Source organism: Trichinella spiralis, assembly GCF_000181795.1.
Source record: "Trichinella spiralis strain ISS 195 chromosome Unknown Scfld2, whole genome shotgun sequence".
Classification (NCBI taxonomy): Eukaryota; Metazoa; Nematoda; class Enoplea; order Trichinellida; family Trichinellidae; genus Trichinella; species Trichinella spiralis.
In genome coordinates this window covers 2,086,925-2,098,545 of record NW_003526941.1, presented here as the reverse complement: position 1 = coordinate 2,098,545, position 11,621 = coordinate 2,086,925, and the positions used below count along the sequence as shown (strand labels likewise).

The 11,621-nt window shown below is 38.9% G+C and overlaps 2 protein-coding genes across 2 annotated transcripts; one reads left to right on the top strand and one right to left on the bottom strand.

Moving 5' to 3' along the window:
• Positions 1-420: 420 nt before the first annotated feature.
• Positions 421-2,176, top strand: Tsp_02952a (putative glucocorticoid receptor DNA-binding factor 1; the record flags this gene model as incomplete). The annotated part of the gene is made up of 7 exons (XM_003379238.1): positions 421-795; positions 1,010-1,080; positions 1,165-1,242; positions 1,309-1,450; positions 1,574-1,783; positions 1,846-1,951; positions 2,005-2,176. Coding segments are annotated over 7 exons (1,154 nt in total), but the record flags the coding sequence as incomplete, so codon positions are not given.
• Positions 2,177-3,213: 1,037 nt separating this feature from the next.
• Tsp_02951 (hypothetical protein) lies at positions 3,214-8,173 on the bottom strand. Its single transcript, XM_003379237.1, has 7 exons — positions 8,013-8,173; positions 7,539-7,603; positions 6,187-6,581; positions 5,080-5,795; positions 4,321-4,999; positions 3,694-3,829; positions 3,214-3,299 (listed from the first exon to the last, which is right to left on the bottom strand). The coding sequence occupies exons 1-7, from the start codon at positions 8,171-8,173 to the stop codon at positions 3,214-3,216; spliced, it is 2,238 nt and encodes a 745-aa protein (XP_003379285.1).
• Positions 8,174-11,621: the final 3,448 nt, after the last annotated feature.

The window sequence follows — 11,621 nt, the reverse complement described above, 5'->3', positions numbered from 1 at the left end:
GGATGAAGGAGTAAAGAGAAGGATCAAAGGTGAACAAGCACCACCAGCTCTAGCAGTAGGTCCTAGGAAAAGGAGTATCGGTGAAGTCGGCATGATACTAGTGGAACGAGTTAGTCAGCCCCACTCGGCAGAGGATAATTCCATATGAAAGAACAAACCGGTCACTGTGTGGTATAAATACAAAATTTGGCCAACGAGAAGGTACAGAATGTACCAAGAGTCCTTTTTTTTTCAAAAGTAATCATTTAAATTATTCTCAATTTCAATATTCATCAAAAAAATGGGCGTTATATATACATATATATATATATATATATATATATATATATATATATGTAGTTGTTGTTGTTGTTGTTGTTGTTAGTATTGTGTTGTGATTTTGGTATTGTGCTCGTGTCGTAGTATTGTTTGTTGTTGTAGCTTTTATGATACCGTTTCGCTCGTCCAGCGAGGAGTTTCTGCTCACCGAGCCGACTGACTTTGTTTACGTCAGAGGGGACGATACTTGCTTGACCGCTAATTCCCAGACCCAAACCGAACAAGCCACGCTATCCCCGCAGGCACCACCGCCAGCAGTGGCGCTGGTGTCGCCGAGCTTCTTGGCTCGTAAAGTCGCTTCGTCGTTTCGTATACGCAGGAAAAAGCCGCCGCTCGACGAAAGCAAATCACTGCCTCAGTCGCCGTCCGCTGTCGACCAGACGACGACATTCCTACTGCCCAATCATCACCAGCTAACAGTCGCATCTGCCCTGTCCAAGCCCCACACCACTACCGTCTCGCCTGTGTCTAGAGAGAGTGAGCACAAGGAAATAAAATTTTTAACGCAGGAGAATGACTGACTGCTTCGCTTGTAAAAAATTAGAAAGCAACGGCAGACAGACAATTCATTTGATTTCGACAATGTTTTCAGCTCTGTGCATAGTTGTCGTTGTCGTTTTGCATGTTAAATTTTCTCAATGCATGTTTCATCAATATGCTTTGTTGTCACTGTTATTTCGGTCTGTTTCAGAACGTTTATCCGGTGATGTCAGCACGGCTGGAGCTTTGGTCAGCGCGGCGTCGTCGTTAGTATCTTCCAAGGTAATTTGAAATTGTGTACAAATGTGCAATATCAAAAAGAAAAACAAATTTATTTGCTAGTTGCTGGCAGCGTGTAGTGTGCAGGGCCGAGCGTCGTTGATGAAAAGTCCTGGTCAAGAACGTTCCACAATTAAAGAACGTAAACTTTCTAAAGATGCTCAGGTACTTGACTACCGTAACCGTTTTCTCTGTATGCGTGTGCATATATATATATATGGATTGATGTAGAAGTTGCGCAGCAGCGAACGCGCTGGATCCGATCCACGACATCTGATCAACAAGAACAGGCCACAGTCGCCATTAACAGCAGTGAATCGTGCAGTATGTTCGGATCGATCTGGGATTGTTTGTGAATCTCAGGAAAACAACGGTGTACCATTGTTTGTTCAAAAATGCGTTGAATTTATCGAAGCAGAAGGTATGTATTCATATATAAATGTAAATATAAATATATATTTGTATTTACTTTCCATGTTTCAAATCTTTTATTTAGGCTTGAGTTCAGAAGGCGTGTATCGAGTTCCGGGAAACCAATCGCAGGCAGCTGCAGTGGAACAACGTTTCTTGGAAAATTCAGATCTATCATTTAAAGATTTGGACGTACCGGTGAATGTAATCACGACAGCGCTGAAAAATTACTTTGCTTACCAATCTGAGCCGCTCATTTCTACCGCATTATACGAACCTTTGATTGAAGCAATGGGTATAATTGTTGCATATGTGTAAAATGTTTTTTCTACATTAATTTATTTTGATATTTTTCAGCGTTGACAGATGAGAATGAGCGAATTGGTGCACTTCGGCACATTTTGCGTAAACTAACGCCGAAAAATCACGCCTTGCTTAGTTATTTTCTGACGCATCTCCGACGGTATTAGTTCGGATCGGTTTGTGGTTTGATTGAATTGAATTCTTCAATTTCAGAATTGCCGATCATTCAGAAGAGAATGCGATGGATCATCGTAATTTGGCAAAATGCCTTTGGCCTACCCTGGTTCGACCGCAGTTTGATTGTTTCGAGAAAATGGCCATGATGACGCAAACGTTGGAGGATTTGGTGCTGGTATTGTTGGAGAATGCTTCAATTCTGAATTGACAATTTTGTGCATTTGCCCAGAGTCGGTTTTATTCTTCTTTTCTATTTTTTACTTTCTCCTCTTTCTCATATTCATTATTATTATTATTATTATTATAAAGTGAAAAACAATGCGCCTGTTCACTTGCTCATTACACAAGGTCTATTTGATCTCTCCTTTTCCCATTTTAAAGATAATCGAGTTTTTTAGTCATATTTTTAAACGAGTTTAAATTATTTTCTTTCCTATGGATGTTCTCTTCAGTTCAGAACAGATTTGGACACAGAGCTTTGTGATTGAGCAGCAGTTTTTTGTTGTTGGTTCACTTCCATTGTCATTTCCATCAATCAGTAATCATACGCAAATGTTGGAATTTTTTTTACTGCAAATTTCTTGTATCTTGAAAGTTAATTTTTTTATCACCTTCACTGGACAATTTGAAATTTGCAACAACAGCAACAACAACAACAACAACGTCTCGTATAAAAGAACCAATAAAATTTCAAAGGGACGCCAATCACAAATGCAATTTTGGGAAAAATTTTTCGCCTAAAAGTTGGACAAAACGATTTTTCCACTTTACGATGTTTTATTTATTCGAAAAATGATACTGTGAAGTGCTGTTTATTTTCTTTCTTTCTGCCGCCGGTTCGTTGTTTCATTGTTGAATGTTGTTACTTTTTTTCATATTTTCTTTCTTCCATTTTCCTTTGTTAACATTGAAAATGTTCCGTTAGACGCAGACGGACGATCACGCACAATTAAATTTGAAAAATACAAAAACTACTTTTGCTCTTTTTCCAGTTATATGCTGCCAGTTGGCAGAGGACTTTGAAAAAAATATAATACTGTTTGTTGATCGCCTCGAATAATTTCAAACCAACAAACAACAAGACGGCATTATTTTTAATAATAATATATAAATTCATAAACAACAACAGTAGGTGATGATGAGGAAAATCATTTATTTCATTTTCAAGAAAAAAGTAGTAAAGTGATAAGTTAGTTTAGTTTATCAGGCGGCAAAACACGTAAAGCCAAATCAGATTCATTTCAATCAGATAAGCTTTGTTTGTGCAATGATATAGCAATAGCAATTTTCACAGAGGAGTCTCTTTGCTGTGCAGAGCATTTTTGAGATCCCTGAAAAAGAGAAGAAATCAGTCGACAGACAAAATTACCAACAAAACAATACATAAAATGTTCGAACAGAAGACAAAAAAGTCGTACCAGTCTTTCAGAAATGATGAATCATGATCCGCATCCGATGATGAAACTTCACTCCTTTTCGACATCGCTTCCGCTTCTTCTTCCGTATGCAAGTAGACAACCCGTCTCGGCTTCATTATGCGTCTAGTCACGGGTTCCGAAGGCTGACTAGGCGACGTGGACGACGACAACGTTTCTTGCTTCGTGTTCACCACGGTAGGTGTTGCGTTCTCATCTACCAAAGTGTTGCCTGAAAAGGTGACTTTTGTGATTTAAATAAAATTTAAAAAAAGAAAATAAAACAACAAAAAAAACAATAGACTCTTACAACTGGTGAAACGCTTTTCCATCCCAGAAGCGTTCTGATGCGAATAATTCACATTTGGAGTCAAATTCACCACAGAGCCGGTCAGCTTCGAGCCGATAAAAGAATGAACAAACGATCGAGCTGACTTCAAATCTTCCTAAATATTTCATTACAATTTAAATAAAAGCTTAAACTGAACTGAACTGTTATTTTTTCGAAAATGGTCATACGATCAATAATATTACTGTAACTCGAAATTTTGTTCATTCATGCCGTTCAACACCGGCTGTGTTTAACAAATTGCACGTTGAAATTAATTAATTATAAAAAAGTAAAAAATTCCACAATTCTACAAAACCCGTTTCTTTTCTACAGCTGCTGCTTATTATTAACTACTTTTCTTCATAGAAATTTTGAAAATAATTTTTATAGTGTTTTTCAATTATTATTGTTTAAAATAAAATTTATTTCTTATTTATCTGTTTAAATTATCGTGAAATTTTGCTATTTATGAAAAATATGCAAACTTTTAAATGTACTTTGTAGTTATTGACTTTCAAGTTCACTCAAAAAGTATGCCACCAATTTTTAAATGTTGCATATAAAAGGTGGCGAGAGAAGGTCATTTTCATTTGTCGTTGCGTTTACCTCCGTGACTGGTTGCGTTACTGAACGAGTGTCGTCGCGACGCTTTTGTACAGATTTGGCGGCTGTTGTCGTGTCGAACAGACGCGCTTTTTGCAACAGCGACAGCTTGCTGAACTCATCTTCGTACGGTTCGTCAGATTCGTCAGCGACGCAGGATGGGGCGGCGGCGGCGCCGTTGGCCAGCGTGGATCCGACCGACGGGTATCGGCTCAGTGGTACCAGTGGCGGTTGGTCGACTTGGACGTTCGGCGTGGAGTGGTAATGCACCAGTGGGTAGGACTGCAGCGGTTCCACACTGTCCCAGTGGTGGTCGACACCGACCAGATCGTCAGGATGGAATTGACGCGCCGCCGATGTTAGCCAGCATTCCGATGCCCGTCGACCATTGCTGTTGTTCTCCTTGCATGACTGATCTGTGGTGGGTGACCGTGCCGGATCGTAGCGCACCGCTGACCGTTGGGCACTGTCGGCCAGTGCTTCGAACAGTTTGGTCTTGGCGGTGACGTTGCCGCCGCGCAACGACTCGATCGCGTTGTGAAAGAAGACGTTTGAATCGACAATTCCATTTCGCTGCACCGGCGTCACTTTGAATTCGTCCGCTTCGACCGGAACCCTTCGATTGTGGTCTTCTTCCTTGTCGAGCAACAAGAAGCTGACATGTTTCGATTTCACACGCATCCTGCCAAGGAGAAAAAATACCGTAGAAATAAAAGACGAGTATTACTGTAGAAGCGATAAATGGTACTATACTGTACGCACTTTGGTGATCTGCCGTTTTGCAACTTGAGGTCCTTTTTGGCCAAAGCGATACTGTCTCTCGGCTGAATGCGTACACCGATTGGGGGCTCGGTTGGACGACAGCTCGGCAAATCTTTCGAACCGGAACCAACGGTGACGCGTCGTTCCAAACGTCTCTGCCTGTGCTCCGTGAACGGTTCGTCGTACGGTACGGGCAGTACCGTCGATCTGGCCGTCGGCTCGTCGCACAGCGTCCATTGCTGTTTAAGCTGCTGCTGCCCGGGTCCGGAGTGGCGCCAGCTGGAAAGAACCGTGGACGACTCGTTGTCAGCACGACGATTCAACGAACCGGTAAACAAGGAAGGCTTGACCGGCGGCTGATAGTTGTACTGTTGCCGCCGACGAAAGTGAACCGTCTCCACGTCCGGTTCGCAGAACGAACTCGTCTGCTTCGTCCAAGCTCTGCTACGTTGCTGACCGCCAACTGACAACGCTGCCAACTGCGGATGACCGCTCGACCAACTGTCCGGCACCGTACCCTGCCGACGATAGGTCGGCCGCAACGTCTGCTGGTATCCGTCGTCGGGACAGTCCAAAGTTTGGTCGAAAGATGCTGGCCAGTCGAACTGAGTTTTACCATAAGTCGGCTGACGTGGACTACCAGTAACCAACGTGGTCATCGTAGCTCTCGGCGGAATGAACATCTCCGAAAGTGGTGGTTTCAAATGCTTCGGCTCCTACAAAAGCAAAAAGTCAACCGGTAAGTGAAGTTGTTGTTTTTTTTTCAAAAAATGAATTGTCGTGTTTTGAACTTGCATAAGTATTCTTCTGTGTCACTTTTTCTCATCTGATAAGGGAAAATTGGTTTCTTCTTTAATTTTTTTTTCTATTACAAAAATCTATCATACTGTTGGCTGAGAAAAACGCATCTGTGATCCAATGGTAATTTTTGATTTCATCATATTATTTGACAAAGTGTTGATTTAGTTTTTCAATGGCAGCAATTTGTTGTCTAGTTTGAACATTTTCATGCGCAGTAGCGGTGAGCGAGTGATTTGGTGAATTTTTCAAATGAAAGTAATTTTTAAAAAATAAGAAAAACAACATCGTTGCATTTATTTGACTTACTTTCCACTTTTCTGTGTGGTATGTTCTGTGGGCGGGATGTACGTGCACAGCGTCCATGTGAACCGGTACAGGCTTGATGGCGATTGGTTCGATCAGCGGATGCCCCGCATGCACTGCCCAGTCGTTGTACTTGGATTCGTTCCTTATGGGTGAGAACGCTGAATTGGGACTAATGCGCAGCATGTTCCTTGGACGTCGGCCTCTGTCGATGACGGTCTGCGATCCGGAAGAATAATACGATTGGGCGGGATAATTGTTGTAATCTTGGAAGCAATAGGAGTAGTCGTTGTTGTAATTAACAGTAGGGCGTTGATATTGTCTTGACACCGCGCTAGGGTTGTGATAAACGATGGTTGGAAGAAAATTATCCCTGTTTTCAGTATTTAAGTGACGATCTGAAAAGAACAAATCCATTGCCCATGAAGGTATTCTAGTAGATGCGAGATTCATGGCTGTGATTGGAATTGTCAGAAAGAAGCAGAGAAAAGAAAAAGAAATCAATGGAGGGAGGGAGAAACAAGCCGACTAAGTTCAGCTTATTATTTATTGTGCAACAGGGCAAGAAGGCAGGCAGTTGGTCGTTTTGCGCTTTTGCCAGGCTTAACTGGAAGCGTGTGGCAAGCATCTTTGGGAAACTAGTCTCGCTTACCGGTATGCACACCCATCGATGACCCTCGACGTCCGGTCGTCTCTATCTGGTAAACTGAACCGGTGGTCCGAGAGGAAAAGTAAATTCAGACTGGAAAGTTAGCAGAAAACATGCTTTTGTTAAAGCGCTTGTTGCTTTTCTTACAAATAGTCAAAACGGACGGCCAATTTCTATTTCCAACAACTAACTTTTGCTTCTCTTGTTTGTCGATTTAGTCAGTTAGTGGGAACGGAACTCCTCTCGTCTGATCATTACATACATACGGCATATGTACATATGTAAATGATTGTTTTTTTGGCGCTAATTACTTCAGTGAAACTTAGATTGTGTAACAAATTATATGTTTGAAATGTTGATCATGAAAAAGCAATTAATTTTTTTTCTTATTCTTCTTCTTCTTCAATACTTAGCTTAAGCGTTGCAAGCTTTTTGCATGATCAGAATGTTCAATGTTTACATTTGAAATGAACAGCTCTGACAGCTATTGGACGTAAAATTGTTGAAAACGTCTAGCATTATGCCAAAGGAAAACAATCAATCAGCCTTTTGCTCTAATCGGCTAATTTAATGTGGCTAATGAAAATGAATATTGATAACCCCTGGAGCAATGTAAATGGAGTAAATGAAAATCAAAAATTTACCAACGGCAAAAGCTTACCAGGTTGTTGTTGTTGTTGATGTTGCTGTTCAATGGTCAAATGACCGTTGTTGGTGTGTGTGAAAGCGTCGTATTGAAATTTTATTGTTTCTTCTGGAGCGTTGGGCAGTCTGCAAAGAAAATTATTTATTATCTTTTACATATCAACGAGTAGAGTGATCGAATGAATCGAATTGAATGGTTTATCATATGAATAGCGTGTGCACACGATATATTGGAGAATTTTACTATTATAGAAAGTTTATTCTACGCTGGTGACGAACGAAATGAATAGTTTCAAGTAGGCAATAAATGATTGGTATTCATGAAATTGAAGAAGAAGAAGTTGAAAGATACCTGCACTGATTTTACACGAGTTATTATTTATTGTCAAATAATTTCAATTGCCTGGCACCGATTTTGTATAAATAGATATCATCAATAAAGAAAAGGGTCGCTTTACGTTTCCATTTCATCATTCTCTCTCTCTCTCTCTCCTTCTGTATGTGCGTGTGTTCTGCTTGTATAGCTTGAACTCACTTTACCATTTCGGGATAAACAGCCAATTTGTCAAGTGTTTCACGTGCTGCTTGCTTGCCTTTCAGTTTGGCAATCATCATCTGAGCTGACCTGAACAACGCGTTCTTGTAACTCGACTGGTCGTTGACCATTCCCAAACGCAGCGTCTCCATCATCATCATCGTTCAAATTTTGCTTGGCTTGCTTCTTGTGGTCAGTGTGGTGTTGTTTGTCAATATGCTTTTCAATTGCAATTATTTGATGATTAGCGCGATGCGTGGGCGTGAAAAAGAACCGAAATAGCAAATAACAAACGCGAGTTACTTTTCATTTCTGAGAAGCAAGCAGAGGAACAGAAAAAACAACTAAATGAATGTAGTGAAAAAGAAAAGCCGGATGTGAAGAAATTTTTTTGAAAGTGCAGAATGGAAGAAATTAGTAATAGTATTATTATTTGGTTATAAAAGTGGATGCATTATTCTACTGGTGACAATTCTTACCCGATGAATATATTGTTAAGCGAAAGTTTTGCTGAGACGTTTGACCAGTGCGAGTGTGCAAGCAAGGAAAATCAACGTTGAAAGTTGTGGAACTACCGGCGCAGCTGACCCGAGGCAATCAGAGCACCTCGTTGCCAATTGCGCCGAAAATGCAACGGCAATAATGCATCAAACGAAAGTGTAGCTCGTTTATTAGCTCTATTAGCTCGTTAGCTAGCTAGCTAGCTAATAGGCTAGCTAGCTAGCTAGTCGGCAGAATTACTCAGCCAGCTTAATGCCGAGTATATAATTGAGACAAGGCCGTGTTGAAAATTGCTACCCACGTAGCGGCGTGGAAGCCGTCGATGATTAACACGAATCTTGGCAGTTGTTTGGTGTCGTCAAAAGTTGCAGACAACCTAAGCATTTTTCACTTCACCTCTTCTTCTGGAAATTACCGTAAAATTCCTCTTTCATAATTATTGAGTTCATGTTACATCTATCATTCAGAGTGAAATCCAATGGAACAGTATGGTGTCATTGGAAAAAATTTTCATTTTCAAATTAACTATTTTCAAAGGAAAGATCCTTCTTTTTGACTTATTTAATGATATAATTTTAGTTGAAATTAAAGCATCGCCTTAGGAACGGAAGTGCAACGCTATTTCTATAACATGAATATGCTGTTATTAAGTCGAACGATCGTTTCTATTTCTTCTCTCTGCCAGCTTAACACTGCTGAATGGAAAAAAGTTTCCATTTTGCTGATTTTTATTTCAATTTTAATGTTTTCTTTAAATACAGAAATGAAAATATTCACAGGCAAAAATTCCATGTTTAGAGGTTTGAAAATGCATAAGAGTCATCATTTCAGTTTCAGACGGAAGAACGAACACGTAGCAATTTCAGGACTTTTCAAACAATTTTTTAACCATATTTCCGCCAACTCTAAGCATTCATGCGCAACGTCAAATGAGGAAATAGTTTTTCAGTGTTGAAATTTTTTCTGATGAAATTGGACTTTTAATAATGGAATAATTTGAAATTTTATTTCAATCTCCCCACTACGAACAAACTAATTAAGAAGTTGCTTTGCAGAAGATTTCGAACGTCAGAAGATGTAAATGTAAACTTTAAAATTTCACATAACAATACTTTACAATTTCCTGTTTGTAAAACATAAATCTAAAATCTGGCTGTATAATAACATTCATGTGTACATGTATATATTGGTGCCAAAAGTTCACAGCTATTTCCATGCAATTCTTTTTTTCAAATAATGAAAGTGGAAATTTGAGTATGCATTTTTCGACAATGACATTCTTCTCTGCATGCAAAGAATCGTATTACCGTCATGAAAAATTATATTTTTATCTTCTGAATCACATCTGCAAAGAATTGCTAAAATTGAGGTGTTGCAACATCTGTCAACTGATAAGATATAATTCATTTATTGCTTACTGCCCGTTTCAAGTTGAATGGCAAATAGCTCTTTTCATTTCAAACAAAAAGATTGACTACTTTTTGAAATATCAATAATTGAAGCTATGAAAAGTATTTTCATTGTACATTTTTATTTGAAGCTAATTGTCGCGTATTAAGAAGGAAAGCAAGTTGGTTATGTTAAAAAAATTGACTTTTTTGTTAAAGAGATGATTTTTAAAATAGGAAAGAATATTTTTGATTTATTTTGAACAAAAGCCAAAAAAATTTAAAATTTTCGTACGGTAATGATATATTGATTTACAGGTTGTGAAGTTAATTTTTGGGGATACGCGCTTTTGCAGTAGTAAGAGACTGTTGAGCGGTAATTGTTTTTGGCCTGTTGGAATTTTTACCGTGATCAATAGATTTACTTTTCAAGCATTTTATCAATATTCATATAACTGTGCACTTGGTGAAGCAGAAAAGTGTTGCAGCTATTTATTTCTGTAAACTTCGATATTAGAAAATTTACTTTTCAATTATCGCATGGAAACTAGAACAGAATGGATCTTCTTCTGAATGTGACTGTTTTTCTTCTGCTGAAGCATGCTATAAGCGTTTGTTGTTATTTATGATATTCTGCACAGTTGCCCTGTTTACAACGCTGAACACGTTTGTTTCGTTCGTTAGCAGTTGTTTGAACGCGTGAACGGCAAACATGAATTCGCGCAGGTGAAAAAGGCACTCCATTGGATCAAATGACACATCCGTGCATTGATCTGGCAAACATACTGCATTATCTTCAATAATATATTTTACTATAATATTTTGCAAATGTGCAAAATAGATATGCATATCTGTCTGTCTATTGGGGAAAGTTTATTTGACAAATGCAGGATGTTTTTTTGAACTTGTGAATTTTATTTGATTTCAACTTGAAAATTATTACCAGTGATTGTTGGAAAATTAATGAATTCTACTTACCGAGAGGTAGACAACAATTCCATTGGATTGATTGGAAATAGTGAACGAATGGTGGTGGTGGTGGGTAGTTGTGTTGATTTTGAAGCGCTGAAAGCAAACGCTAACACAAATGTCGGGTCGATTTGACGTTGAGCATTGACAACGTTAGTTTTCTACAAGAACGAAAAGATGATTATTACATCATCACCATTTTCTTACGGTTTGGGCAATAAACCAGTTACGTCAGAGTGATCAGGCTGGCATTGGTGCATTTGTACTCCTTCTTAGAACGCAAAACAAGCCGAAGAGAAGTTTAAATGCTTTTTACTGCTTTCGTATTCCGTTTCAAGCAGATGCGTTTGGAAGATGCATACTTGAATTGAACTGAAACCCGAATCGTCGGCTAATAATAATATTCTTTCCTTGATTGTGGTTGTTTTTATTTACTTATTTGTTTTTAACATATTTCTTGTTTATTCCACCTTTTGAGGGGGAGTTTGAGCAGAATTTGTATTGTATTCTACACGCTATTTTGCATATTCAACATTGTCACAGCAGCGTCGTAGGTTGAAATTTCACTTGTTCACTTTACTGCTTGATATGTTGAAATGTTTTTTGATTTTTTATCAGCAAATTGACTGCCCACAAACGAACATTACGCAAAATTTAAAAAATGAAAAGCAGTTGTCCAAATGAGATTATGTAAATGTTGTTTTTTGTTCTTTACCTACTTTGCCTGATTGTTGTGTTCTGTTGCACTTTT